The 27,956-nt window shown below is 39.6% G+C and overlaps 1 protein-coding gene across 1 annotated transcript in view; it reads left to right on the forward strand.

Moving 5' to 3' along the window:
- The window catches only part of LOC122558630 (matrix metalloproteinase-15-like), a 109,212-nt gene that overhangs the window by 73,969 nt on the left and 7,287 nt on the right, over positions 1-27,956 (forward strand). The window contains exons 5-9 of the mRNA XM_087996037.1: positions 4,290-4,451; positions 5,576-5,796; positions 6,445-6,583; positions 26,030-26,180; positions 26,641-26,756. Coding sequence (XP_087852163.1) covers positions 4,290-4,451; positions 5,576-5,796; positions 6,445-6,583; positions 26,030-26,180; positions 26,641-26,756 — 789 coding nt within the window. The remainder of the gene's footprint in view (positions 1-4,289; positions 4,452-5,575; positions 5,797-6,444; positions 6,584-26,029; positions 26,181-26,640; positions 26,757-27,956) is intronic.

The following is a 27,956-nucleotide window of genomic DNA, read 5'->3' on the forward strand; positions in this document are numbered from 1 at the left end:
GGGTTTGAAATACAACAGGGCAGATTATGGAACTTGAATTCAATAAAAATTTAGAATTAAAATAAAATGACCATGGAACCACAATCGGTTGTCTTATAACTCATCTGCTTCACTAATGCCCTTTAGAAAAGAAGACAGCTGTACTTATCTGGTCTGGACTATATATGACATACAACCCACAGTAATGTGGTCAACTCCTAACTGCCGTCTGAAATGACCTAGCTATTGTTTTAACCAGTAGCAAGCAAAAAAGGAATGAATTTGTATGACTGAAGCACTGGCAATGACAATAGCAAACACAGTCTTGTTGATTCTGCAAAGTCCTCAATAACATTTCAAGGCTAGTGATGATATTTGGAGAGCTGTCTTAGAGACTGGTCAAGCAACAGCCTAAAATAGTCATACTCATGGAATCATGAAAACACCATGCCCCATCACCATCCCCCTGCAGGACAGACAAGCAAAAGTGGTGAAAAAATAGTGTACATTTAGGAGTGAGTTGCCTGAGGAATCCTCAACATTGAATCTGTACCCCTCCATCCTGCTGCTGGTGACTCAGTACTCTTTCATGCTGAACTGCATTTAGCAGAAACACTGAAGGTGAAAAGGGTGCCCTCTGTCCACCACCAAGGGGGACTACTGACTGTGCTGGTAATGTCCTAAAGGAAGCCAAAAAGAGGGAAAAACCATCTTTGAACATATTTGACTTCATTCTCACGAATCTGCCTGCTGCAGTCCATGACAGTATTGGTATTGATGATCACCACACAATCCTTGTGGAAATGAACTCCTGTCTTCACATTGAGAATACTCTCCGTTATGTTGTACGGCATGATCAATGCGCTGAATGGAATAGACTTTGAACAGACCAAGCAATTCAACACTGGGCATCGGTCAATTCAAGACTGGGCATCGCTCAGGCACTGTGGGCTGTGAGCAGCAGCAGAATTGTGCTCCACAATAAATAAAAGATGCTGCTCAGCCAGAATTGTAAAGCTGGAGAAGATTTGGAATGTACAATTAGGGAACAGCCAGTCCTATCGTATAGATGGATATGGATGGAAATGGTGAAGCTACAAAACAGCATACGCAGCAAGTGATAGATAAAGTAAAGGTAAAATACTAAGTAGCAATGAACAAATTAGAAGATGTGATTAGGTTGAGGGATAACTGACTGGGGGCATAGATTTAAGGTAAGGGGCAGAAGGTTTAGAGGAGATGTAAGGAAAAAATGTTTTCACCCAGAAGATGATAGAAATATGGAACTCACCTCCTATAAGGGTGGTAGATGCAGACACCACCATGTCATTTAAGTATTTAGATGTGCACTTGCAGTGCCAAAGCATACAATGTTTTGGGGCACGTACTGATAAATGGGTTTAGAATAATTAGATGGTTGATTTTGACCTGCATAGAAGGTCAAAGGGCCTTCTATGCTATAGACCTCAATGACTAAGATAAACTAGCAAAAGATGCTGATTAACCAGAATTGCAAAGGTGGAGAAGATTTGGGATGTACACATTAGTGCAAAATAGGGAACAGCCAGCCCTATCATATAGATGGCTATGTATGGAAATGCAGGTGCTTCCTGATGGAACATACAATCCTAAAGCCAGGCTTGTGGTCTGAGGTTTTGAAGAAGATATAAAAGTAGATTCACCTGTTACAGGAAAAGCAATTTTGAAAATATTACTGGGTTTGTTAGCAACAAATACTTGGGAACATAGATCAATTCATATTCAACTGCATATTTGTAGGCCAGTCAGCAGAAAGGGAAGTAAATGTTTCCACGTTCTCGAAAAGAACTTGAGCTCTTTAGAAGTTAAATAAATCTTTGTTGCCTGGAGGATGCCTCTAGAAATGGAAATGTGTTGCTGGAAAAGCGCAGCAGGTCAGGCAGCATCTAGGGAACAGGAGAATCGACGTTTCGGGCATTAGCCCTTCTTCAAGAATGGACCCGAAACAGTTTATGCCCGAAACGTCGATTCTCCTGTTCCCTAGATGCTGCCTGACCTGCTGCGCTTTTCCAGCAACACATTTCCATCTCTGATCTCCAGCATCTGCAGACCTCACTTTCTCCTCAAGGATGCCTCTAGAATACAGTATTTCTCAGTACATTCCATCCCATTAAAATTTTGTTAACTCCAATTATTGCAGACCTTGCCATGTTTTATTGGCACTATGGGTGAAACTTTCTGATAGATGGAGTCATATTTTTGTGCAGATCAAGTAAGGAATTTGAAATCATTGTTATTAATTGGTTTAAGGCAGAATTCAGATCTGGTACCTGTACTTAGGCTTCAGGAACATTTAAATATATAGGATTAGATATTCACCAGACTGAGTTGGGAATAACTCTGAATTAACAGTGTTGCCTGAAGAGTGTTAATAGGATATTGATAAATCAGATTAGATCCAAGTAAAAGGAAGACTCCATAAATAAGGAAGAGACAGACTAGCTGAGAAATTTAATTGGGTAAATAAACTGGTTATGCACACAAACTGCTGGATGCATGCCTTGATGTATTAGAATTTAATACCATTTTGAAATTTGATAGTTAAAGAAGTGCTCAAGGCAAATAAGATATTAAAAATATTAAGTTTATGACACTATATATTCAGATTTCCAGAATATAAATTCCAGATCCTTGGTGATCTGGAAGGAATTAAATTCATAATTCTTAATGATACCTCACTTGCTAATCATCCTGATAGTTTGTCAAGTGCTGCAGGATTCATTAAATTTTTAGTGGGAGGAAATGTGCTTTGGAATCGACAAACGTAAAAAGCATAGTTGAAATCACCTTGGGTTACAGAGATAGTTGTGCTGGTAGAAGTGCCAGATATGGCTATGTATTCATTTTTTAATGGAACTTGTATAGGGGCCAACTGGGGGAAAAAATGTGCCAACAGAATGCAACATTGATGATTGTTCACTCTGGGGTCACGTCCACTTGATGCACAGTATTACAGAAATGAAATTAAGAATGAACCTTGTGTATGTAAAGGACATTAAGAAAAAAGTCAGTTTTAAAAATAACGTGGGGTGACACAAGTAAACATTGGACAGCTTAACAAAAGGAAGTGATTTTTCAAGAAATTTGCTGATGTCCTTGTGTTATAATGAATTGTGATAAAATAGAAATATTCATGTTAGAATTTTTGTTTCAAGATGAGTGGAATATAGGGTTTGTTAAAGATTGTATAATAATTCATATTAAAGATTGTATAATCAATTCAATTCAATTCAATAATGAATTAACGTCTCTGACCAGGTTTATTAGGGGAAAAAATCAGCATGTACGTTGGGCTCGAGTAATGCTGTGGTAATGTCCCTACATCTGAGCCAGGGTGTTTAGATACAGATGCTACCTGCTCCAGAGCTGTCATAATATATATGAACAAGTTTATTAAAAGTAAATCTGCAGCCATCCGCTGCAGGAAGTTAAAGATGGTCAATAAATGCTTGCCTTGCCAGTGAGGACCTGTCTTGAAGATGAACAATTTATTGACTTGTATATTTTAAGGTTATTGTGGTACGGTGATAGTGTCCCTACCTCTGAACTAGAAGGCCTGAGTTCAAGTTCCACTTGCTTCAGACATGTGTCATAACATTCCTGAACAGGTTGATTAGAAAATATCTATTAACATGTATATAAAGGAGAGTCGGTCGTTTTTCAGTGCAGTGGTTTCTTTCATTTCTCTTTTGTAAATTCTGATTTTGTATCTTACGATGCCACCATAGAATGGCCACTTTGTACACTTTTCATCATATACTTGTATTCCTGTACTTGAGTACACATGACAACGAAACTCATTCTACAAAATTCTTCAAAGTAAATTGGATTGTTAGAGAACATTATGAAATATATGCAACATCAACTTGATTTACTTCGAGAAGTTTATGATGGGAGATAAATTAATTATCTTTGACAAATGACTATTTCTTGAATGTATGTAACATTACTACAATTCTCCAGCTGCTTCTTGGCAATTTTTAAAATTATAGATCCGATGTTTATTTTGTTACCCATTTAGTAGAGTCAAATGATATGTGCATTATTCTAACTGTACCCTGAACTACAAATTATGTTGATCCCAATGTCATATTTGATGCTATGTTAACCAGTACATTTGCATTTCTTTTTTGATTTCCCCGTGTCTTCTGTCCTATTTGTTCTCTGACATGAAATGAAAAATGTATCTTACTATGGTTTTCAAAATTATTATACTGTGGTATGTTACTGTTTAACTAGTTTTAGTTAAAATCTATTGCTTTTGTCTACAGGAAATGACCTGTTCCTTGTGGCAGTACATGAGTTGGGCCATGCTCTGGGCCTAGAACATTCGAATAACCCAAGTGCCATTATGGCACCCTTTTACCAATGGATGGATACAGAGAAATTTGTGCTTCCAGAAGATGATCTGAGGGGGATACAGCAAATTTATGGTGAGCTTGAGGGATATTACTTTCTTTATCCTCTAAGTTATATTTTGACATGAGATTCATTTTTGATCATTCATTTGTAATTCCCAGCTCTGTCTATGTATTAAAGAAATTTCACAGCAGGTAAAGAATGCCCTCTAATATTTTGAAGGCAAAGAAGACTGTTGGTAGACACACAGGAGGTGTTTCAGCCTTTGGACAAATTCCTAATAACAGTGCACAGCAAGAGTGAATGCAGTGCCATATAAAACAAAGAATTGTGGATGCTGGAGGTCCAAAACAAACAAAACAAGAAATTGCTTCAGAACTCCAGTTCTGAAGACAGATTGCTAGGTTTGAAATGTTAATTCTATTTCTCTCTCTACAAATGATGTCATGCCTGATGAGTTTCTTCACCAATTTTTGTTTGAATACAGTTCTAATTTAAGCTTGGTCTATGCTTCCATTGCGTCATGACTTTCAGTTTAATCACAGATGCCTTATGCATTTCTAAAAGCTTGGCTCACACTGAAGTATGCTTCCATGGTCACTGACAGCTTTTTGGACTGATCCAAGTAACTGTTCTCCAAATATAGTGGGCATCAGTGCCAACATAGTCTCCTGACATTTATGCCATGTCAGTTTTGCACTAGGATTGTATTCAGAAGCAGTAACCTTGGTTATTTTCTGTTTTTTTTCCCTCTGCTGGCTTGGAAAGACATCAATTACAGTGCTCTCAGTCACAGTAAAGATTATCTAGTTCAATACAGAACAGTGATGAACCAAGGACTTTGGTGGTCTTTGTGGCTGAGGGCCACACTATTACATCTATTTAATCATTGAATCACAAGAGATCTAGTAAAAATAATAAATCAAAATGAGATGCTGAAATTTTGATATAAAAGCAGAAAGTTCCAGGAAGCACTCTGCTGCTCTGGCAACATAAGTAGAAAACAAATGGGAGAAAACTAGAGTTAACCTATCAGTCAATTATCTTTCATATAATTAATAGTCTGTACCTCACACTGTATGGGTGAGTTTTATTATTTGCATCTCTCCCTCAGTTCATTCCTTCTTCACTTCTCCCCTGCAAGTGTGTAATTTATTGATTGCTTTAAGGTTCTTAAAATTCATTGCTTTGTTTCTAGGTCCACCAGATAGCAAACCCAAACCTACAAATTCATTGCCAACTGTGACACCACGGAGACCAAAGAAACCCAAAACACCTACGGAGAGAAAACCATCTCCCAGGGACCCTGATTCAAATATTCCCAGGTCTACCGATGGACCTACCCAATATGGTCCGAACATATGCGATGGCAATTTTGATTCTATGGCCATGTTGCGGGGAGAAATGTTTGTATTTAAGGTAAAAATAGACTACATGTTATTATTGAGTTTTTTAAAAAAATGTAGTTATTTGTCAAGTATACCAGAGTAAGTCTGTATAGTAAATTTTTAAAATCTTAAGATCAAATATGTGGTAATGAATGTCAAGTAACCTGCAGCAGAATTAACAGTGATAAATTTGTGGTCTACAGACACTCTTGCCATTCCCTGTAGGTAATGCAGAAAAGAGGAATAATCATAAATAATTAGTTGTGTCTCTTAACAATGTGCGGAGAGGCAGTAACTGCAGAAGAAGTTATCTGATTGTCTTGTTCTATGTAAACATATATTACTAGACAACTGGAAATAACAATAAAGGAATTATCCAGATGTGTACCCACATTTTGGGTTAGTAATATAATTTTGATGCTGGATCACTTATTATTGTAAGATGCTCACAAGGATGATATTACTAAACCAAGTTTACTGATTCACAGGACTACAGTTATACCATTGTATAACAATTATACTAATCAGTTAGGCTTGTTTGGTCCCTTACAACTATGGATTATTTTTGATGATAACAGACATTTTTAAAAAATCTATAAATTATATACTACGTGAGAAATTCTGAACTTGTACAGATCCAAAATCTGTGTGGCCTGATTTTGCTCTCATCTTTAAATAGGGTCTTTGGTTCTGGAGGGTTCGAAATAACCGAGTACTCGACAATTATCCAATGCCTATCGGTCATTTCTGGAGAGGACTGCCACCCAATATTGATGCAGCATATGAACGGCATGATGGAAAGTTTGTGTTTTTTAAAGGTTGGTTATGAATTCTGACTGACTGTATGCAGTAGGGAACGAGAATGAGGACAGCGCATTACGTGTTTTTTTTTAATCACCATCTTTTCAAGTACAGTTTAATACCCTATTTACATTGGAAGGTTACCACTTTGAGCTGTGCTATCATCAGTGTCAAACCAGCATAAATAAAGTTGCTGCTATTCTGGAGGCTCTGCACTCTACAAAAGCAGGTGACTTCCAATAGTTCTGCAGCATAGATAAGAGGTGATGGAACATCAGGAAAGAAGAGGTCAAAACTCCTCACCAATCACATCTCCATATTGTCAATGAACTTGCTACAAATGTATTACTTTACATTTGTTGAAGACTGTTACTAAAGCCAATGGTCACAAGTAGCAACCTTGAGATTCATGAATTAACTGTTGTATTAATTGCTATAAAATTAATCTGCTGTATAGGTGTGATGGTTTTATTTCAGCAGTAGCAACACTAGAGATATATGGATCACTGGGGTTTTTCAAACTGAAGGTTGTACTTAATTTGGGAACCAATGGATGTTGGAATTTTGAGTAACACAAAAGTGGAGTACCATTTTGAATCTGCATGGAGCTGCCTCTCAGCAGTCCTTAAATAGACCAGTCAAAAATCTGCTTAAGGTTATTGTTACACTTATTTTTATAATGTAAGGAGGTGTAGAAATGGTGCTTCTGACCCAGTAAAATATATTCCAATTAATCTGCAATTAATTCCCAGTGACCCCGGCACTATGCAAAGGGGCCAGTTTGTTCTCCTCAACAAGCTAGCTCCATAAGCCAATCAGTTATATCCAAGTGTGGTTCAGGATTTAAAATTAACCTGGATACAAGACAGAAACAAAGATGGCTGGAGAATATACTTTGCCCACCAAATTACTGCTTTTCAACAAATATTAAAATTAGCCCTTGTGTGCTTATTACTCCCAAGGTATGGAAGGAAGAGTTTATTACAATTCATCTGACAAGGTGAATTGCTTGATAGTGGCATTGTAGCAAATGTTCAGTACTTCATATCGAATTCAGTGTCGATTTATTACTCATTTTCATTGATACAGGTTGATTTTTTTTACAGGGTAAGTTTATTGACTTTGAGATGTGACAGATTTAAATTCTGAAAGTAAAAGTGGGTGATATTGTTACAAAAAATTGGCAGAATAGCTTAATCACTTTGGAAGCATGGCAGTATGCTGTTGATGTTCCAAAAGTGAAGATGAATATGGTTATATTGCTCAGTAGACTTCTGAGTTTTCCCTATTTGTTCAATTCCTTCATTTGGAAGCTACCTTCAAATGAACAGTGCTGCAGCTATTGATGTGCTGAACACTGCCTCAGCTCTATTTTCAAATACTTCAACACTAGAAAAGTCTTCATTGTCCCATAACCTCTGCACCATCTCCCATTTTGCTCTCTGACATTCATGGGACACAAATTTGAGGATACTACTAGCTTGGTCAGAAATAATTTGACCCAGTCTCATTTTACTGAGCCTACGTGGTCTTTGTAAAAATTGTGAACTGCTATGAGGTCATTCCGGATGGTAATCCCTAGAATCCTTCTCATAAATACCACCTCCCACTGTCAATTCATCTCCCTTTCTTTTCTAGCCTCATTTCAAATAGAAGGGCAAAAAGGTCCTGGATTTCCCTGGCACAAAGATTAAAAGCATCAATTTAGCCAAATGCCATTTCTTCTTTAGTACTTAAGTCAAACAGTATTCGACCCAGGATTAAGTGCAGGGATGGTGAAGGGAAGCAGTAGCATGGAAGGTGGGTAGAAATCCCAGCTAGTCTATCCAGTTGGACATTTCGCATTGTTTGATTTTTAGATCTGGTCATGCTACTACACACCACATGCCCCACCCCATCTCCTTTTCTGTTAAGCTGGCATTGAGGGCCTGTTATTACATTCGGTAATTTTGTTATGACCCCATCACCCAGGTAGGGATTCCTAATTCATTATGATTCCAGATGAAACAACCCAAAGTCATTACATTCCCAATGAGGAAGAGGAACATGTCCACCCTCTTTATTCAACCTCTCCCCTTACCTTGGTTGGTTGCATCAAGGTTAATTTCACACAAGGAATCCTTCCCTTGTTGATACCTTGCCTCGTCCAATGTACCTCAAAATTATTGCAATGCCTTTGTGATCCACTCCAATATTCTGAATCTTGTTCAATGGTATAGCTGCTGTTAGGAGTCCTGTTTACTGATTCTTGCTATTACTAATGTCTACCTATGAACTTTACATCATAATTTCTGAGCCAAGATACTTCCCTACTAATGTCCTTATGTCTCCTTTACTACCAGGGCTACCCATCCTTCTCTATCATTCTGTTTGTCTTTTCAAAATATTATATACCCTGGAATATTTATTTCCCAACTGTGGTAACCTTGTAACCACGTCTCTGTAATTATGATTAAACCATGTTTGTCTATTTGTGTCACTCCTGTGATCTGTCTTGTTGTGGATGCTTTGTACATTCAGATACAGAGTCTTTATTCTTTTTTCCTATTCCTCACATAGAACTTACTCAGTTCCCTCTCTGTCCCACCCGTCGTATCATCTCCCACATGCTATACTACTCCATTGCCTCAATTATTCTCTTAAGATTTCTAAATCTTTTTCAGCTAAATTCTCCTTCCGCATCTATGTAGCTTAAAGTCTAATCCATAGGCCTTCTTATTTGATTCGTCAAGATACTATTCACAGTCCAATTTAAGTGGGTCCCATCCTAATGGAACAGCTCCTTGTCTTTCTTAAGAACTGGTGCTAGTTCACCTTGAAATTAAACCCCTTCTCTCACCACTGTTTCAGGTCAGCATTTAATTATCTAAACTGCATCACCATATGACAATTAGTGCATACCATAGTAGTGAGAGCTTTTGTGAGTGAGAATGTTATAAGGATTAATTTCTGTGAAAATGTTTATTTTATCTTTAATTTAGCAATTTACTAAAATTTAGTGTTGTGAAAGAAATCAAATGTGAGATGAGAAGAAAACATTTTCATACAGCAAGTGGTATAGAGTTTGGAAGGCAATACCTAAAAGGTGGTGGAGACAGGTTCAATTGAGGAATTCGAGCAGGCATTAGATAATTAAACTGAAACAACAGGAAAAAGGTAAGAGATCAGCACTGACTCAAATGCTCAAAGAGCTGGTACATTCAGTGGGCAAAATGGCTATCTTCTGCATCATAATGATTCTGTGCTTCCCTTAATTAGTCTTTAAGTAAAGGAAATTATGTTTCATTCCAGCCTTAAAATAGAAATGTATAAGCTCTCTAAGAGCAGCTGGACCTAGCTAATGAGTTGGCTATCGTAAAATGGGTTTAGAAGCTTGAATACTTTTTTTCTGAGAACAGAAAAAGATGCCACCCTCATTGCTACTAGTCTGCATAGAGGTTGAATAAAGAGGGTGAACATGTTCCTCTTCCTCACTGGGAATGTAATGACTTTGGGGTGTCTCATCTGGAATCATAATGAATTGGGAATCCCTACCTGGGTGATGGGGTCATAACAAAGATTACCGAATGTAATAACAGGCCCTCAATGCCAGCTTAACAGAAAAGGAGATGGGGTGGGGCATGTGGTGTGTAGTAACATGACCAGATCTAAAAATCAAACAATGCGATTTTTATATATTTTAAGCCTCCAGTAATTAGCTCTTACTTTGGTAAAGTGAAGAACCTGATTGGTGAGTAACTGGTGACTTATTCTTCTTCTTCTAATTGTAAACAATCATTGTAAAAGCTATGATAAGGCAGGTCAGCTTTGCCAAATGGAATATACTTAGTGTGGTAAGCCAGAGGTCCAGATAGACCAACTGCCTTAAATGAATGCATCTGCAGAAGGTGTCACCAGTTTCAGAAGTTTGAGGTCCAGGCCTCAGATATTGGGGAAGTAATGGCTCCTTAGAGGTCAGCACAGTGGCTAAGTGATTAGCACTGCTGCCTCACAGTGCCAGGGACCCAGATTCGATTCCACTCTCAGGTGACTGCAGTTTGCACATTCTCCCCATTTCTGCATCAGTTTCCTCCGGGTGCTTCGTTTTCCTCCCACAATCCAGAGATGTGCAGGTTAGGTGAATTGACCATGCTAAATTGCCCATAGTGTTCAGGGATGTGTTCAGTTAGGTACATTAGTCCAGGATAAATGTTGAATAATAGGGAATGGGTCTGGGTAGGATACTCTTCAGAGGGACGGTGTGGACTTACTGGCCAAAGGGCCTATTTCCACACTGTAGGGATTCTATGATAGTAAATTGAGCCCTGCCACTCCCGAATCGTACCAAATGTTAAAGTTGTTTTTTTTAGGGTATGCATAGTACTCAGTTTACCTGACAACTGATGTTTGAGAGAACAAGGACCAGATTTCTGCACTAAAAAATAATCAAACTATAGCTACAGTTAACAGATATAAACCATCAGCTTATAACGCAAGTAACTACAACTCTAATTGCCTTATAACTTTGCCTCACACCCCCCATTCTCTCTGTCTCTTTCTCTCTCTCTCTCACACACACACACATTCTATTTGAATGTGCCATTTGTGTTCAGAATGAATGGTTCACTTGTAAAATGTCTCTTGATTTACCAGCTCAATAGTCACAGTCCACAGCAATTGTTGTAGCAAAGACAACTGGTTTTGTCAAGTTTCAACTGAGATTTTTTTTACCACAGAAACAGGCGGTTTCTACTGGGGAGACCTTTCTGCACACCTTTCTGTTCATTTCTCTCTCTCTGTTTCTGTATCTCTCTAATTTGTTTCCAATTCTAACCTGCTTAGTTTGCCAAGATCCAAACAAATTCACTTATAAACAACTCTTGGCTTCTTATTGTCTGTACATTACAAGAGCTAATGCATACAAAGCAGAGTTCACAACAAGTATCAAATTCCTTGCTGTGAAATTATGCAGCCATCCTGGTAAAGCCCTATCTGTAAAAACATATCTTTCTCCTTGCTGTCCACAGATTTTAAAGAAGCAATCTTTACAGGCACTATGAGGAACTCAGCTGTCTAGGAGGGGAAGAATAAGAATGAAAGAATGATAGTGATTGAGGATTCAATAATCTGAAGAATCAGACAGATGTTTTTGTGGCCATAAACATGACTTCAAAATGTTACCTCCCTGGTGCCAGGATCAAGGAATTCGGGGAGCAATTACAGGTCATCTTTATGGGAGACATTGAACATCAGAGGTCATGGTCCACATTGGTACATATTTAGGAACAGGAATGATGTCCTGAAAGTGGATTTTAGCCATTTGGAAAGGAAATTAAAAAGCAGTTCCTTGAGTAGTAATCTCAGGATTTCTGTCAGTGCCACATGGTAATGAGAATAAGAATAAGAGGATTGATTGATTTAACACTATCTGAAAAAATGGTTAGGAGAGGATTTCTGGGGCATTAGGACTGGTTCTGGCAGTACAAATTAGATGGTTACATCTTAATAGCACTGGGACCATTATCGTTACAGGGAAATTTGCAGGTGTAGTTGAGGGTTTGACCTATCTTGTCAAGCAATTGGAAATCTGAGGAATAGTACAAATTCGAAGGAAGTAAAGCTGGTAATTAAAAGTAAAAAAATGCAAAGTGAAATTAGAAGCCAGGAATATGTGCTGCATTCGTGACAAGATTGGTTGTTAAAATAGAAGTGAGCAGGTACAATCTCATTGTCAATGTCTGCAGGAAGACCAAAACTGAGAACTGAATATTCATAGACATTCAACATTTAGGAAGGACAGGAAGAAAGGAAAAGGAGATGATATTGTGCTTATAATAATTGATGGGATCGATTCATTAGTATGTGAAGATCTCAGATTAGAAGAACAAATGTGTAACAAAGATAGAAATTGCTGAAGAATCTTCTGGTAGCATCAGTTGGGAGAAAGCACGGTTATATTTCAAGTCCAGTGACTCTTCATCAGAAAGTGTGCAATCTGTTTTTGTGGAGTTCAGCAACAACAAACTTTAGTTAGAGTTCTTTATAGACTACTAAACAGCAGTGGTAGTGTGGGACATGGTATTAGGAGAATAGAAAAGCATGTAACATGGGTAACATAAGATTCATGGTTGACTTTAACCTGCATATAGGTTGGGTAAACCTAATGAACACTAATGCTGTGGAGGATGAGTTTTTGGAAGTGTTGAGGATAGTATTTTGGGACCGTGTTTTGAGGAACTTACTATAGAATAGTCTTTTAGAGCTGGTGATATACAGCCAAAAGATTAATAATCTTGTATAAAAAAATTTTTCGGGATGAGTAATCATAATATGATGGAATTTTCTATTGTATTTGAAAGTGAGACTCAATCTGAAGCCAGGTTGTTAACGTTGAATAAAATAAAACCTGAAGGTATGAGAGCAAATTAGCTGAAATGGATTGGGTCAATATATTAAAAACAGTTAATGATACATATGTAATCCATTGACCTTAGATAATTACTACATTTGTTTGCAGCAATTATGCATTCATTCATAGTATGAAAAGTATGTCAGTCGTCTATGGATAATGAAGAAAGTTAAGGATTATTTAAAATTAAAAGGCCTTAAAGTAGTAACATTGGGAGGATGTTAAACTACAGCAAAAGAAGACTAAGAAACTGATAAATAAGTGAAGAATTGAATATGAATGCAAACGAGTATGCAAAAAACCTGCATTCTGTAGGTCCATAAAAGGAAATACTTGGTTAACGTACAAGTGATCCATTAAAGGCAGAATCAAGAGAAATTATAATGGAGAATAGAGAAATAGCGGAGAAGCCGAATGATAACTTTATGTCTACCTTCCTCAGTGAAGGCAGACATAAAGTTATGAGAAATCTCCCAAAATTATTGATCTAAGAAAGTAGAGAGAATGAAGAATTAGTGGAAATAAGTAGTAATAAGAAGGTTGTGCTGGAGAAATAAGTGGAACTCAAGATTGATAAGTTCCTGGGACATAATATTCTACTTTTCAAGTATTGAAGTAGGTAGCTATGGAGATAGGGAATGTGTTGGTGATCATCCTCCAAAATTCTAAGATATTGGAATGGTTCTTGGAGATTGGAAAGCAGCATATATTAGCCCTCGGTTAGGTAGAGAGGGAAAAGAAAAAGGGGAGCAATGGATCTTTCAGCCTTACAGCAGAAGTAATGAAAATGCTAGAATCAATTATATATGATGAGATAAATGGACATTTGGAAAATATGATTGGACATAATTAACATGGATTTGGGAATGTTTAATCATGTTTGCTGAATCTTTTGGAGTTTTCTTGCTGATGTTACTAACAGAATTGATAAAGATGATAGATGAGCATAGAATACTTGGCAATTTTAGAACGTTTTTGATAAAGTTCTCCAAAGCAGCTTGGTTAGAAACATGAAACACATGAGTAGGAAGTAATGTCCTCGCATGGAATAATTATTGTCCAACAGGTAGAAAACAAGAGAGTAGGAATAAATGGACCAAGTACACATTGGTAGCCAGTGACTATTGGTGTAACACGAGAATCAGTATTGGAGTCCCAGGTGCTCACAGTATACGTCACTGATTTGGATGTGAGTATCATATGTAATATTTCTAAGTTTGCAAATGACACAAGAGTAGGTAGGAATATTAATGATGTGAGGAAAATGCAAAGTGGCTTCAAAGGGACTAAACAGACTTAGTGAGTGGGCAGGAACATGGCAGTTGAAATATAATGTGGAAATGTGAGCTTAGAAAGTCTAGATATACAAAGGAGAGCAGTTGTTCTAGTCAATAAATCATTGAAGGGTAAGGCGCATGTATAGCAAGCATTTAAGAAGCTAATAGTATGTTAGCCTTTATCACAAGGTGAGTCATGAAATTTTGCTTCAATTGTGTATAACCTTGGTTAGATTGCACCTGGAGTATTGTTTGCATTTGGTCCCCTTACCTGAGGCAAGATATTATTAATATAGAGGGAGTGCAACAAAGGTTTATCAGACTCCAAGGATGATGGAACTGCCCCCTGAAGAGAGATTGGGAAAATAGGCCATATTCTCTAGAATTTTGAAGAATGAGAGGTGATTTCAATGAAACCTACAAGATACTTTAAGGGATAACTGTATAGTTGGATGTAAAATTCATGATTGGAGAATCTAGAACTAGGGAACTAAATTTGAAAATAACAAGGCTACCACTGGGAGCAAAATGTGAATTTCTTTTATACTCAGCAAGTTTTGAATCTTTGGAATTTGCAATCCCAAAGGGCTATGGGAGCTAAGTCATTGAGTATGTTTAAAGTAGAGATCAACAAATTTCTAAAAGTCAAAAGGCTAAGTCCATCATGATCTATTAGATACCCATAGCCACTTAACTCAGTGCTAAGCTCCACCTCTTAGTATTGGTCTACTCTTAAGTTCAGGAGAAAGTGAGGTCTGCAGATGCTGGAGATCAGAGCTGGAAATGTGTTGCTGGAAAAGCGCAGCAGGTCAGGCAGCATTCAGGGAACAGGAGAATCGACGTTTCGGGCATAAGCCCTTCTTCATTCCCGAAACGTCGATTCTCCTGTTCCCTGGATGCTGCCTGACCTGCTGCGCTTTTCCAGCAACACATTTCCAGCTCTGCTCTTAAGTTTAACCTAGCCTATGAGTGTCTGCTCGAACAAACTGGCCCAATAACTGTTCCCTACTAGATGTTCAAAATGTTTGCACTCACAGCTTGGAGCTGATGCTGCTCAGGCCATGGACATTTACTACAGATAAGGTCATCAGGGACAGCACAGCATTCTACAGATTCCCATATGTTGCAGCCACAGTGCAATACCATCCTTTCCATTTCTGTCTAACCTGGTTTATTTAATTGTTTAATCAGTTAAGTTACTAAAGCTCAGCTACTAAAGGCTGAGAAATATTATAACAAAGAGAAACTGTTTACCCCTACCAAACCAAATTTTCAACCATACCAATTCTCAATGTAGCACTTGTTCCTCCTCATACTGAGTCATCATCGCCACACCCTGTGCTCTCCCATCATTCTGTGTCTTTGCTATCATCAGGGCATGGAATGGGGGATCACTGATTCATTAGCTGGGGTAATTGAATTGAATTGAATTTATTGTCACGTGTACCGAGGCACAGTGAAAAGCTTTGACTTGCGAGCAATACAGGCAGATTACATAGTTAAGTAGCATAGATAGTAAATAATAGGTAAACAGCGGCAAAAACAAAAACACAGGTACAGGCAAATGTTAAGAGTTTGTGAGCCTATTCAATATTCTAACAACAGTAGGGTAGAAACTGTTGCGAAACTGGCTGGTGCGTGTGTTCAGGCTTCTGTACCTTCTTCCTGATGGTAGAGGTTGTAGAGAAACATTGCCAAGGTGGGATGGATCTTTGAGAATACTGGTGGCCTTTTCTTGACAGCAGACCTGGTAGATAGATTCTATGGATGAGAAGTTGGCCTTTGTGATTGTCCGGGGCGAGTTCACCACTCTCTGTAACCATCTCTGATCTTGAATAGTACAGTTGCCATACCAGGTAGTGATACATCCAGACAGAATGCTCTCAATAGCGTATCTATAAAAGTTGGCAAGGGTATTCGCCGTCATACCAAATTTCCTCAGCTGCCTGAGGAAGAAGAGATGTTGGGCTTTTGTAACCAGTGCGTCCACATGAAGAATCCAAGAAAGCTTGTTGTGGAAGACCACTCCCAGGAGCTTGACACTCTCCACTAGTTCCACCTTTGTGCTGTTAATGTGTAGGGGGACATAAGTAAAAAAATAGGGTTCCTTGGTTTTGCAGGCACTGAGAGCTAGGTTGTTCTCAGTGCACCATTTTTCCAGGTCGACCACCTCCAGTCTATAGTCTGTTCGCCGCCATCTGAGATTTGACAGACTATGATAGTGTCATCAACAAACTTGTAAATGGCATTATTCTGGTATTTGGTGACGCAGTCATGAGTATACAGTGAGTACAGTAGGGGGCTGAATATGCACCCCTTGGGGGCTCCAGTGTTGAGTGTTAGTGACGATGAAATATTGTCCCCAATCTTTACTGATTGTGGCCTGTGGATCAGGAAATGGAGGATCCAGTTGCAGAGAGTGGGGCTTAGTCCGAGATCACTAAGTTTAGTAATGAGTCTTGAGGGGATAATAGTGTTGAAAGTTGAACTGTAGTTAATGAGTAGGATTCTTAAGTAGCTGTTCTTGGTGTCAAGATGTTCTTGGGAGGAGTGAAGGGCAAGTAATATGGCATCTGACATGGATCTATGGGAGTGGGTCAAGAGTAGTGGGGAGGCTGGAGTTGCTTAATGCCATGACCAGCCTATCAAAGCACTTCATGACCACCGAAGTTAGGACCACTGGGGGGGATAATCATTGAGACATGCTGCATGAGCCTTCTTAGGCACAGTGATGATGTTGGCCCTCTTGAAACAGGCAGGGACAGTGGCCTGCTACAGGGAGAGGTTGAAGCTGACCGAGAAGATCCCTGCCAATTGATCTGTGCATGTTCTGAGTGCACGGCCTGGTACTCCGTCTGGTCTCATCGCTTTCCTTGGATTCACACGAAGGAAAACTGACCTGACCCCTGATGCAGTGACTGTTGGGATAGGTTCGTGAGGACTTGTTGGAATAGGTGTTACCTCTCCGCCGAAATTCTGCTCAAAGTGAGCATAGAAGGCGTTGAGCAGATCTGGGCGGGATGTGTCATCGTCTGTTATCTTGCACTGTTTCTTTTTAGAACCTGTGAATTAGAGGAAGCTTGGGGTCGTAATATTCCTGAGCAGAGCCTTGGGAGTTTGGTTTAATCCTAAGTGAGATGCTGAGGGACTGTTTGATATGCAGCATTAATGACGTTCTGGATTAGTGGTGCTGGAAGAGTACAGCAGTTCAGGCAGCATGCAAAAGCACCTACTAACTGAAGCCCAAATGGACTTAAAAAGCAGTACAACTGGCTTTATCATTAGAGAATACATCAAGTGGAGCTAATGAATTACAAGTTATTCGGACAGAAGTGGACATCCTCTCCAGGCTGACTGAACTTGGGGAACACCACTTGACAGAAGGCAATTGTATAACCTCACTCAAGACATATCCTGAACAGAGGGATTCTAGCTCAGCTAATAGCAAAACCCCAAAACAAAGCCAAGTCCTTGCCAAACGCCTTAAAATTTCTCAAGGATCTGGGCTGGCAGGCCATTGTAGTTGTTGCCATTATGTGAATCCGAGGCAGCAAAAGAATCCTAATATTGAGCCTGTATTGAGTAAGAGAACTCATATGCCCATTTCCATGAGAGTGCACACCCTGGAAAGACCACCAGAAACAATGAAAAAACTATTTGGTTAAATGGTCACCCCATTCTAATGGACGTCAATTCCAGCACGGCTGCATCAATGATTGCAGAACCAATCTTTACTAAAATTTGCTTTTGACTCCAACCCCTAATTTTGTGTAAGACCTCGGCCAAGTTGAGACCCTATGCAGGGGAGCCCCTACAGATTAATGGTACAACTTTAGTACCAGTCCTTTATGAAAAGCAACTGGTTCAGTTAACATTGGTTGCAGTAAAAGACCTAGGCCCAAGCTTGATGAGATAAAATTGGTTGAGAAAGATTCAACTTGATTGACTCAACATTTTTCAGTTATGAAATGGTCACTGAGTGAAGTCCTAAATAAAGACCTGGACATTTCTCAGGAAGGTCTAGGGAATATCAAAGGAGCCAAGGCCACCTTATATGTTGTGATGTGGAGGTACTGGTGTTAGACTGGTGTGGACAAAGCCAGAAATCACATGACACCAGGTTATAGTCCCACAGGTTTATTTGAAATCACAAGCTTTTGTAGTACTGCTCCTTTGTTGCCTGACAAAAGCTTGTGGTTTTAAATAAACCTGTTGGACTGTAAACTGGTGTTATATAACTTCTGACTTTATATGTCAATAGAGAAGCAATTCCACAATTCTGCAAGGCCTGCCCAGTGCCATAATACTTACGTGCAAAAGTAGAGGCAGAGATCAGGAGGCTAGAAAGCGATCCCAAGCAAGATGTAATGCTAACATGCGATGCCTCCCTCTATGGTATTGGGGTTATGTTGGCTCACTGATGGCTCAGCAGAGAGGAGTACCTGATAGCGTATGCTTCCCAAACTTTATGCCCAGAAGAAATGCCCAGATCGAGAAGAAAGGTTTGGCGGTCATCTTTGTTTGAGAAAGTTTCACCCATGCATTAACGGACAGAATTTTGTAATGGTAATGGACCACACCCCCTGCTAGTGTTATTTAAAGAGGACCGCGTCATCTCGCCCATAGCTTCAGGATAAATTCAGCGTTCTGAGTGAGTACAGTTGCAAGTTAGACTACAGTCTGGGAGGCCAAGTAGCAAATGGGGATGCTTTGAGCCGCCTCCCACTGGTAATACACACTTATGGTGTTGCCACAAGAAGCGTCCGTTCTGATTTTAAACTTTCTGAATACTGTTTTGATCATCGCTGACAATATCAGACTGTGGGTACAAAAAGATCTGAACAGCTGGTGGTGATGGGAGAATCAAAAGGGCCATCACAACCAGAATTGAAACCTTTCTGGACCTAGCAAGACTAGATCAATGTAGAGACACATACTATTATGGGGAGCAAGAGAGATTGTCCTGAGCAAAGGTCACCAACAGATACTGGCTGAAACCCCACCAGGGTTATCCAGGGATTTCTAAAATAAAGATGTTGGCAAGAAGTTATGTCTGCTGGCCAGGATTGGATGCTGATATAATTGCATTGATGGGGCAGTGTCCAGAGTGTGAACAAGGACAAAAATTACTGCCAGAGCACCCCCACTTTCATAGGAATGGTCGGATAAACCCTGAACTCAGTTACATGTCAACTATGCAGGTTCTTTCTTAGGCTGAACTTTTTAAATCATTGTCGATGCCCATTCAAAGTGGTTGGATGTGCATTGACTTCATTTGTCAAACTTGGGGATTGAAAAATTGTGAGCATCGTTTGCCTCGAAATGAGAGAGACAGTTTACTTCAGGGGACAAAATTTGGTGTCAAAATCATGAGAATAGCTCTGCATGGGTAAGAGGCATCAACGATGCGAGGTCAGGTCCTATGACATACAAAGTTCGGGTCAGTGAGGTGGTCCTGGACAAGCACATGGATCACGTGAAAGCTGCAACCTTGCAAACTGGGTAGGAACAAAACATACCCAGCTCCTCAAAACATCCAGCAAGGCTGTCAGAACTAATGGGTTTTTCCCCTCTGCTGAAGAAACCCCTGAGGATGAGGTGGACACAGCAGATGCCGCAGCCTCCACACTGTTACCGCCTGAAGAAGATGATGAGATTTGGCTGAGTCCTCTGGGTGCAAGAGGTGGGCTATGGTCCAGTACATGCCACCAGTATTCGAGCCAGAGTTGGGGGAACTAGACCTGGTGCGAAAATGCCTTGTGAGAAACTACAGGAGTAAGAATGGGCTTACGAACCAGAAATTAGATGTGGGAGGGATGTAGTGATTAGGACAAGGTCAACCAGGTAGATCTCAGAATATGAGTTCCTGATTTGGGCTGTTAACTTGATCCAGTCAATGAGTGCTGGCAGACAGATTTAAATAGGAGTGTCAGGGATTCTGTTCGCTCTTGGAGCTGGCATTGAGCTAGTTGGATCAGTGTCTTGTACTCTGCACATGTAAACAAAGGGTGACTTGGTGACAGGATAACAGCCTTCATGGAGTTATTTCACTTTGTATTCACTCCCTGAATCCTTTGCCTTTCTACCTCTTAGATCTCCTTCAAGACACTTCTTAAAATGTTATAAAATCAAGTTCTGATTATCCACTCTCATATCTCCTCATGTAGGTTGGGGTCAGATCTTTTTTTCATAATGCTTTTGTGAAATACCTTGGAATGTTTACTATGTTAAAGATGCTGTGTAAATAGATTTTTTTTGTTGTTAGTGTAAAATCTACTCTGTTTAATTGTCCAGTTTCCACCTGCTGGGAGAGATTGAAATTTCCCTCTGCATGACTATGTCTATTGGCTCTGTGCCCTGCAGAGCAAATGAGAGTTCAGCGATGGAAGTAATTGAAAGTGCAAACAATATAATTTTTTTTAATTTGTAAGGATGTTTAAACCTTTGACCTTCAGCCTTTTTCTTATTTTTTTTGTATTTTCTCAACAACGATTCTTTTATAGGTGGGAAGTGGCTGGACTTCTTATCTGCTTTTTCAGGAGACTTTGGTGTAAAGTGCAGGAAAATGTGTGTTTGTTGTATATTTACCATTGTTTCCAGGCAGGATGAAACATCATTACTTTGTATAGAGGGTTAAGGCTGAACATTTAGATTTCCCAGACATAAGCACAGAACAGCTGTGGGTGAGGCAGCCTCTGCATCACATGAGCACTCCCAGAAGGCTGTTTACAGATTCTATTTCCTTACAAGTACACACAATGAGTGAAACCATGCAGCATACTGATAGGGCTATTGCTCTTTGCCAAATCCAAAATTGGACAGATGCTGGCTGTGGAAAGTGAATAGGCTTAGTAGTTTCACAGGTCCAAAATAATTTCTTAGCAAAGCATCTGTTATAGAAAATAGTTACTAGTCATAGAATAGCAATCATAAATATTTTTACAACATTTTTTAGGTTGGCCAAACAGTATTATTTGTCTTAAGTTAGGAAAGTCTTGAATAATATATACTGGGTGCGGTGGGGGGAAGGGACTTCAGTTTTCTTCCATGCCCTTTAAAGAGTTCACACACGTCAAAGGCTGTGCCTGTGCAGCAAAGGTATTGCCTGTTCAATCCGTTCCCATTCTCCAAAACCACGTTTATAATATCCAATTTTAAAATGACCTTCTTGTTCTTGAGATTACTGTGCAGTGTCCTCATCATGGAGGATCAGCCGAGGAGAATTTTTGGTTGCAGGCATGCTCTTGTTCTGACAGTGACAACAGTATTCATATAGTGCATTCACCTCGATAAAATACCTGAAGATGCTTCCCAGGAACTTTACTGCAAGATTTGACATCAAACCAACCCCCGGAATTATTGGGGCAAATGACCCAAAACTTGATAAAAATGGTAGTTTTTCAGAAGATGAAAATGAAGAGAAGAAAGAACGTTTAAGGAAAGAATTCAAAGAACTTAGAGTCCTAACTGCATTCTGGAGAGACCATTCCCTCCACGCATCCCTTGTTAGGTCCACGCCCCCCACCAATCCACCCTCCATTCAGGGCAAGAAGTGCAAAACCTGTGCTCCCACTCTGCCAAGGACATGCAGGTCCTGGGCCTCCTCCACCGCCAATCTCTAGCCACCTGACGTCTGAAGGAAGAACACCTCATCTTCCACCTTGGGAACTTCCAACCACTCAGGATCACTGTCGATTTGACCAGTTTCCTCATTTCCCCTCCACCCACCTTATCCCAGTCCAACCTTCCAACTTGGCACCGCCCTCTTGAACTGTCCTACCTGTCCATCTTCCTATCCACCTATCCACTCCACCCTCCTCCCCGACCTATCACCATCACCCCTCACCTTCATCTACCTATCACATTCCCAGCTACACCCACCTCCCCATTTATCTCTCAGCTCCCTGGGGCCATCCCCTCATTCCTGATGAAGAGCTTATGCTCGAAACATCGACTCTCCTGCTCCCTGGATGCTGCCTAACTGGCTGTGCTTTTCCAGTGCCATACTTTCTGACTCTGATCTCCAGCATCTGCAGTCCCCATTTTCTCCCTGGATCATTGCTGCAGACAGTCATGGCAAGAGCATTACCCAGCTCCTTTCAGTTCTGAGGAAGATTTGTACTGGATTCAAACATTAACTCTGCTGCTGATAATAACAGCCAGTATTTTTTCAACAGAAATATGGACTAGAATTTAACCTGTTGATTTAAAGTGAGTTTGGAAGCAGCTAGGAGCGGCCAGAAAATGGTAAGACTGTATTTATCTAACAGGAAGCATGGAGCACAGACTTCAGACATCAAGGCAGTAGAAATACCAGTTAAGCTTGTTGAATTACCAATTTACTGCAATTTCATGGCAAATTTCTCATTTTACCATGTATGCATGGGAACATATTAACTTTTGAGTCCAACCCTATTAAATTAGGAGTCAAGTGTTGGCTCTGTTAAGTATTCATCGAAAGAGCCAGTATGCAGTGGCAGCATGTGTGGTTCACAAAGGAAACTACCAGACATCGGCAGAACTGTGGGGTGTGTTGGCATGTTCATCTGGAGCAGTGGCACCTCTCTGAAGAAGAACGGATAGATGTGTTTTAGGATGGGGAAGCCTACTCAGTAGAAAGACCAGAAATAAGGACGAGATTCATCTTGTAAGGCACATCCACCTTGGCCTTGGATCCTCATTAAGGAGTTCCATCTCAGGGACAGGGAGGTTCAGCCACTAATAGGGGCACATTGGAAATCTCAGGAACAGTCACAGAAATGTGCATAGGAGCAAGCCAAAGGTACAGAAAAAGCTATCTTGAGGAGAATGTGAATGCATGAGGTTGAACTTGTTTCAAAAGTCCAAGTGTCAATGAAGCCAACCACTCTCCAGACAGACTGTCATCAATCTCTGCATTGTTCTACAGGATGAACTGACATTTACTAAAGTTAATGGACTCCTGATGTCAGTTGCGCCAAAGATCTCTGTGCTTATCAACTTTCCAGCCCTATATAGGAATCTACTGGAGAGATGAATAAAATTTCACAGTCTGCAGATCTTAATTAAGGATGTGACCAAGGGACATTTAAGAGGGCTGTTAACTGTGTATGCTACCACACCAATCCAGACAGTCATTCAGTGGGATCATCAGCTTTGGGGCCATCATTGATTCTCCCAGGTGCAGAAAGGCCAGTCAAGAATGGGTGACAAAGAAAATCAAGGGTCGTATAAGATTAAAAGAATTGTTTCCAAAGTGGCCTCCAATTGTAATAAATGTGAGGACTGGAAGGTTTTTGGAATGCAACAAAGGAAGACCAAGAAACTGAGAAGAAAAGGAAAAATAGAATATGAATACAATTTAGGAAAAGAGATGTAAACTTGGACTGTTAAACACTTCCACAAATATGTGAGAAACATAGACAGATTCGGGAGAATTTATAACAAGAAATAGAGAAGCAACAGAGAACTAAATGATTACTTTGTATCTGTTTTCACTGAAGAAGATACAAATATCTCCCAGAATTAGAAATCCAAGTGACTTGAGAGAATGAGAATTTGAAGGAAATTAACATTAGGCTATATTGAGAAATTTGAATAGTGCTGAAAATTTATAGATGCCACGACCTGATAGGCTACATCCCAGTGTTGAAGGAGCTGATTATCGAGGTGATTAGTGCTTTGGTAGTTATCTTTCAAAATTCCATAGATTCTGGAATGATTCCTGAAGATTAAAAGCACACAAATGTCACCACACTATTTAAGAAAGGACAAGAAAGAACTACAGACCTGTAGGTCTTATATCAGTAGTAAGGAAAATGCTGGAATTTATCATAAAGGATTTGATAAAGGGGCATTTAGATAAAAATGATCTGATTGGGCATAATCAGCATGGATTTGTGAAGTGGAAATTGTGTTTTACAAATCTGTTGGTGCTGTTTGAGGATGTTACTAACAAAATTGATAAAGGGGAGTCAGTGGATGTAGTATACTTGAATTTTCAGAATGCTTTTGTTGATGGCCCCCACATAAAGTTGGTTAGCAAAGTTAAAGCATATGGGAATCTGAGCTAATGTAGTGGCATGGATTAAGGATTTGATAACAGACAGAAAACAGGGTCAGCATAAATGCGTCATTGTTGTGTTGGCAGATTGATTATTGTGGTCCCACAAGAATCAGCACATGTGCCCCATATTCATAATATATATCAATGATTTGGACATACAGACCAAATGAAATATTTCCACATTTGCAATTGATACAAAGCTAAGCAGGAATGTATATTGTGAGGAAGGTGTAAAGGATTTCATGTGGATTGAACAGGCTCAGTGAATGGGCAGAAAACATGGGAAAATGTGAGGTTATCCATTTTGGTAAGAGAAACAAATTTGCAGATTATTTCTTAACTAGCGAGAGGTTGGAAATTGTAAATGTAGCATACAAAGGGACTGGGTATCCTTGTTAATAAGTCAAAGAAAGCTAGTATGCAGGTGCAATATTCAATTAGGAAGGTTATGGAATGTTAGCCTTTGTCACAAGAGGATTTGAGCACAGAAGTAGCGAAGTACTCCTTCAGTTGTATAACAGCTTGGTTAGACTGCAGCTGGAGTACTATGTTGACAAGATCTACCCACTAAAGCTCTGGATCCTCATGTCTATGAGTATCTCTTGTACAGATGCAAAGGAGAGTTATAACACCTATGAAACGACAACATGTGACCATTGAGCAAGCCACTTGGCTTATGAAGATGCAATTCGGGTGTCTCAATAAATCTGATGGATTCTTTAAGTACAGGGCTGTCAGCCCTTTAAATCTGCCATGATGCCATCTGATGCTGACTTTTCCAGTTGACTGGGATAAAACTGTCATGATTGAGTTTAAGCAGAGATTTACAGGAAGGTAGCACATCTCTTTGAATATAGTGAAAAACAGATCCCCTCATTTGCTCCAAGGCAAGTGCAGAACTGATATACTTACTAGCATGTTGGCACATGTAGGCAGTTGGTTTCACTGAGTGACGATCACTTGGCACGTCTTTTATGTAGCATCCTGATAGCATAGTATACTTCTGAAGCTCTGAAACATTCCTCAGTCTTCCAAGTTACTGCGCCATTATACCTCCTGTAACAACCTAACTAGAAACTTAGGACTCCCCCACCCCTGGCTCTGATTTTCTGCTATTCAAGGCCCTTTGACCTTTGTCTGTAGATATACATATATGTGAATACCAGGTAGATATTAGAATACCTCTCACACAACACGAATTGCTTCAGATACTCCTCAACTTGTCCCAAACATTTCAGCAAGGATATTTCATTTGGGAAACTAGTTTCAGTGATGGTGCTGGGGATGACATTTTTTATATAAATGCCAGACGAAACAAATGGGCCAAAATTGCTTCAAAATTGTTGTATTAACCATGGTGCTCATTCTGTGTGCACATTGGTAGAAACCCATTTATGCCAGTGCTCTTCTTAGATTGTTGTGGACTTGTGCTGGATGTTTTCTCCTGATTTCTTTTTCTTCATTAGAATTGCAATAATATAGTTGCAGAGTAGGAAATTTACCCAAGGAAATTCCTGACACCAGTGTTTTAGGTAGGATCTACCTATATCTGTAACAATATCCACCTTACACAAAATGGTTAGAAACTGATGACACAGCTTATTCAGGATGTAAGATGTCACCCATTAAATTTCTAAGTTTGAAAATAAAGATATTTTTATGGCAGCATAAGAATAATATGTCTTGAGGTTTCAATGTTTTATAGAATTCAAATTAGGTTAAAAGGTTAATAGTATTCTTTCTTCATTTCCAGGTGACAAATTCTGGCTGTTCAATGAAGCGATGTTGGAGCCAGGGTACCCTCGTCATCTGATGGAACTTGGTGCTGGAATGCCTCATGACAGGATTGATGCAGCTATTTGGTGGGAAATCACTGGTCAGACATACTTCTTCAGAGGTGACAGGTTTGTTTTGAGTTTCATGCCATTTTACATTTAGATATTCGTGTGGGATTGCAGAAGAGAGCTCTGGCCTTAGTGTTAGAATTGCAACGATCTTCACTTCTCTAACTGTACTGCAAAGACATTTTACTTCCATAATAACAAAAAAATGTTTTCAGGCCATTACTGACTGTGATCTGGCACAGATTCTGCACTGGAAGTATTCAATAACATATCCCTGCCCAATGCACTTCAAAAAGTATTTTGTATAAATATGTCTACTCATATTTCATTTGAGTTATTTGCTGCCTTGAATTTAATTACCTGACCTGGTCCATTGACCTTGTATGGCCTTTGATGTAGAGTTACCTACCCAGACTTAATATCCCTTATGTAGACAATAATGTGAGTTTAAGAGAGACTGATTTGTCTTTTATGGTGTTGCTTAACACTGGATATTGATTAGACTTTCTGATCATTTCAGATACTGGCGCTTCAGTGAAGAGAGGAGAGCAGTAGATAATGGCTATCCAAAGCCTATCAGTGTTTGGAAAGGAGTCCCACCTTCACCAAAGGGGGCCTTCCTTACTGATGATGGAGGTAAGCAAAATCTCCATTTGGAGAATTATAAGAAAATAGCAAGCCCGGTTAAGTGGAAATTGCTGAGCACTTTGAATGCTGGAAATTGCTTCTATTTGATAAATGAAAAGAAATTGCATTTAACTTCAGGTAATGGCTATACTGTTGTATGATGTGAACATGAAACATCATTTTTTATAAAGAGTGCAAGGTCAATAATAGTATAACACATAATGGAAAAAATAGTCACTTAGGGCAGAATCTAATGAGGTCTGAGTGATGTGGACTACAGCAGGCTGTGTGGTAGTATCAGGCATCACGCGCACTGAGGCCCATCTCAAAGGTTGAGAAAGTCTTGCTCAATCTTCTATGATTTTCAGAAGCAGCATAGCAAGATTCTTAAAAGGCAGTGGCGTGATGCCAGTTGATGGCCATTATTGTTAAACATCTTGTTAATGCCACAAATCACTCTATTACTGTTCAAACTCTCGTCTAACCAAATAAGCAAAACATTGGAAAACTCAACAAGAAGACCAGAATGAGCACCTGGCAGATGTAATTTGCCCCTTGCCCTGAACCATTGTTGGGAACCGTACTCCAATATCCTAGGGCATTCTCCATGAGCATTAGCCACATTTTTGAAAAAACAATTCATCGGATGTAGGCTTTGCTGGCAGGGCCAGCATATATTACTCATCACTACTGGCTTTTGAGAAAGTAGTAGTGAGTTGTCTTCTTAAACCTCAGCAGTTGATCTTTTGTAGATAAACACATATTGTGTTATTGGGGGGGTGTTCCAGGATTTTAGCCGAGCAACATTGAAGGAATGGTGATATACATCCAACGCAGGATGGTGAGTTTCTTGGGGAACTTGCAGGTGGTGGTGTTCTACTGTAACTTGCCCTAGATGGCTGTGGTCATGGATTTGGAAGGTGCTGTGTAATGAACCTTAATGAATTACTGCAGTGTGTCTTGTAGGTGGTACACACTGTTGCTACTGAGTGTTGGTAGTTGGAGGAAGTGAATGGTTGTGGTGTCAGTCAAGTGAGCTGCTTTGTCCTGGATGGTGTCAAGCTTCTTGAGTTTTGTTGGAGCTGCATTCATCCAGGTAAGTGGGGAGTATTCCATCACACTTCTTTTTTTAATTCATTCACAGGATGAGGGCATCACTGGCTAGGCCAGGATTTATTGCCCATCCCTAATTGCCCAGAGGGCAGTTAA

Source organism: Chiloscyllium plagiosum, unplaced genomic scaffold, assembly GCF_037043375.1.
Source record: "Chiloscyllium plagiosum isolate Xiang-an unplaced genomic scaffold, Cpla_swu_hap1 HiC_scaffold_17, whole genome shotgun sequence".
NCBI lineage: Eukaryota > Metazoa > Chordata > Chondrichthyes > Orectolobiformes > Hemiscylliidae > Chiloscyllium > Chiloscyllium plagiosum.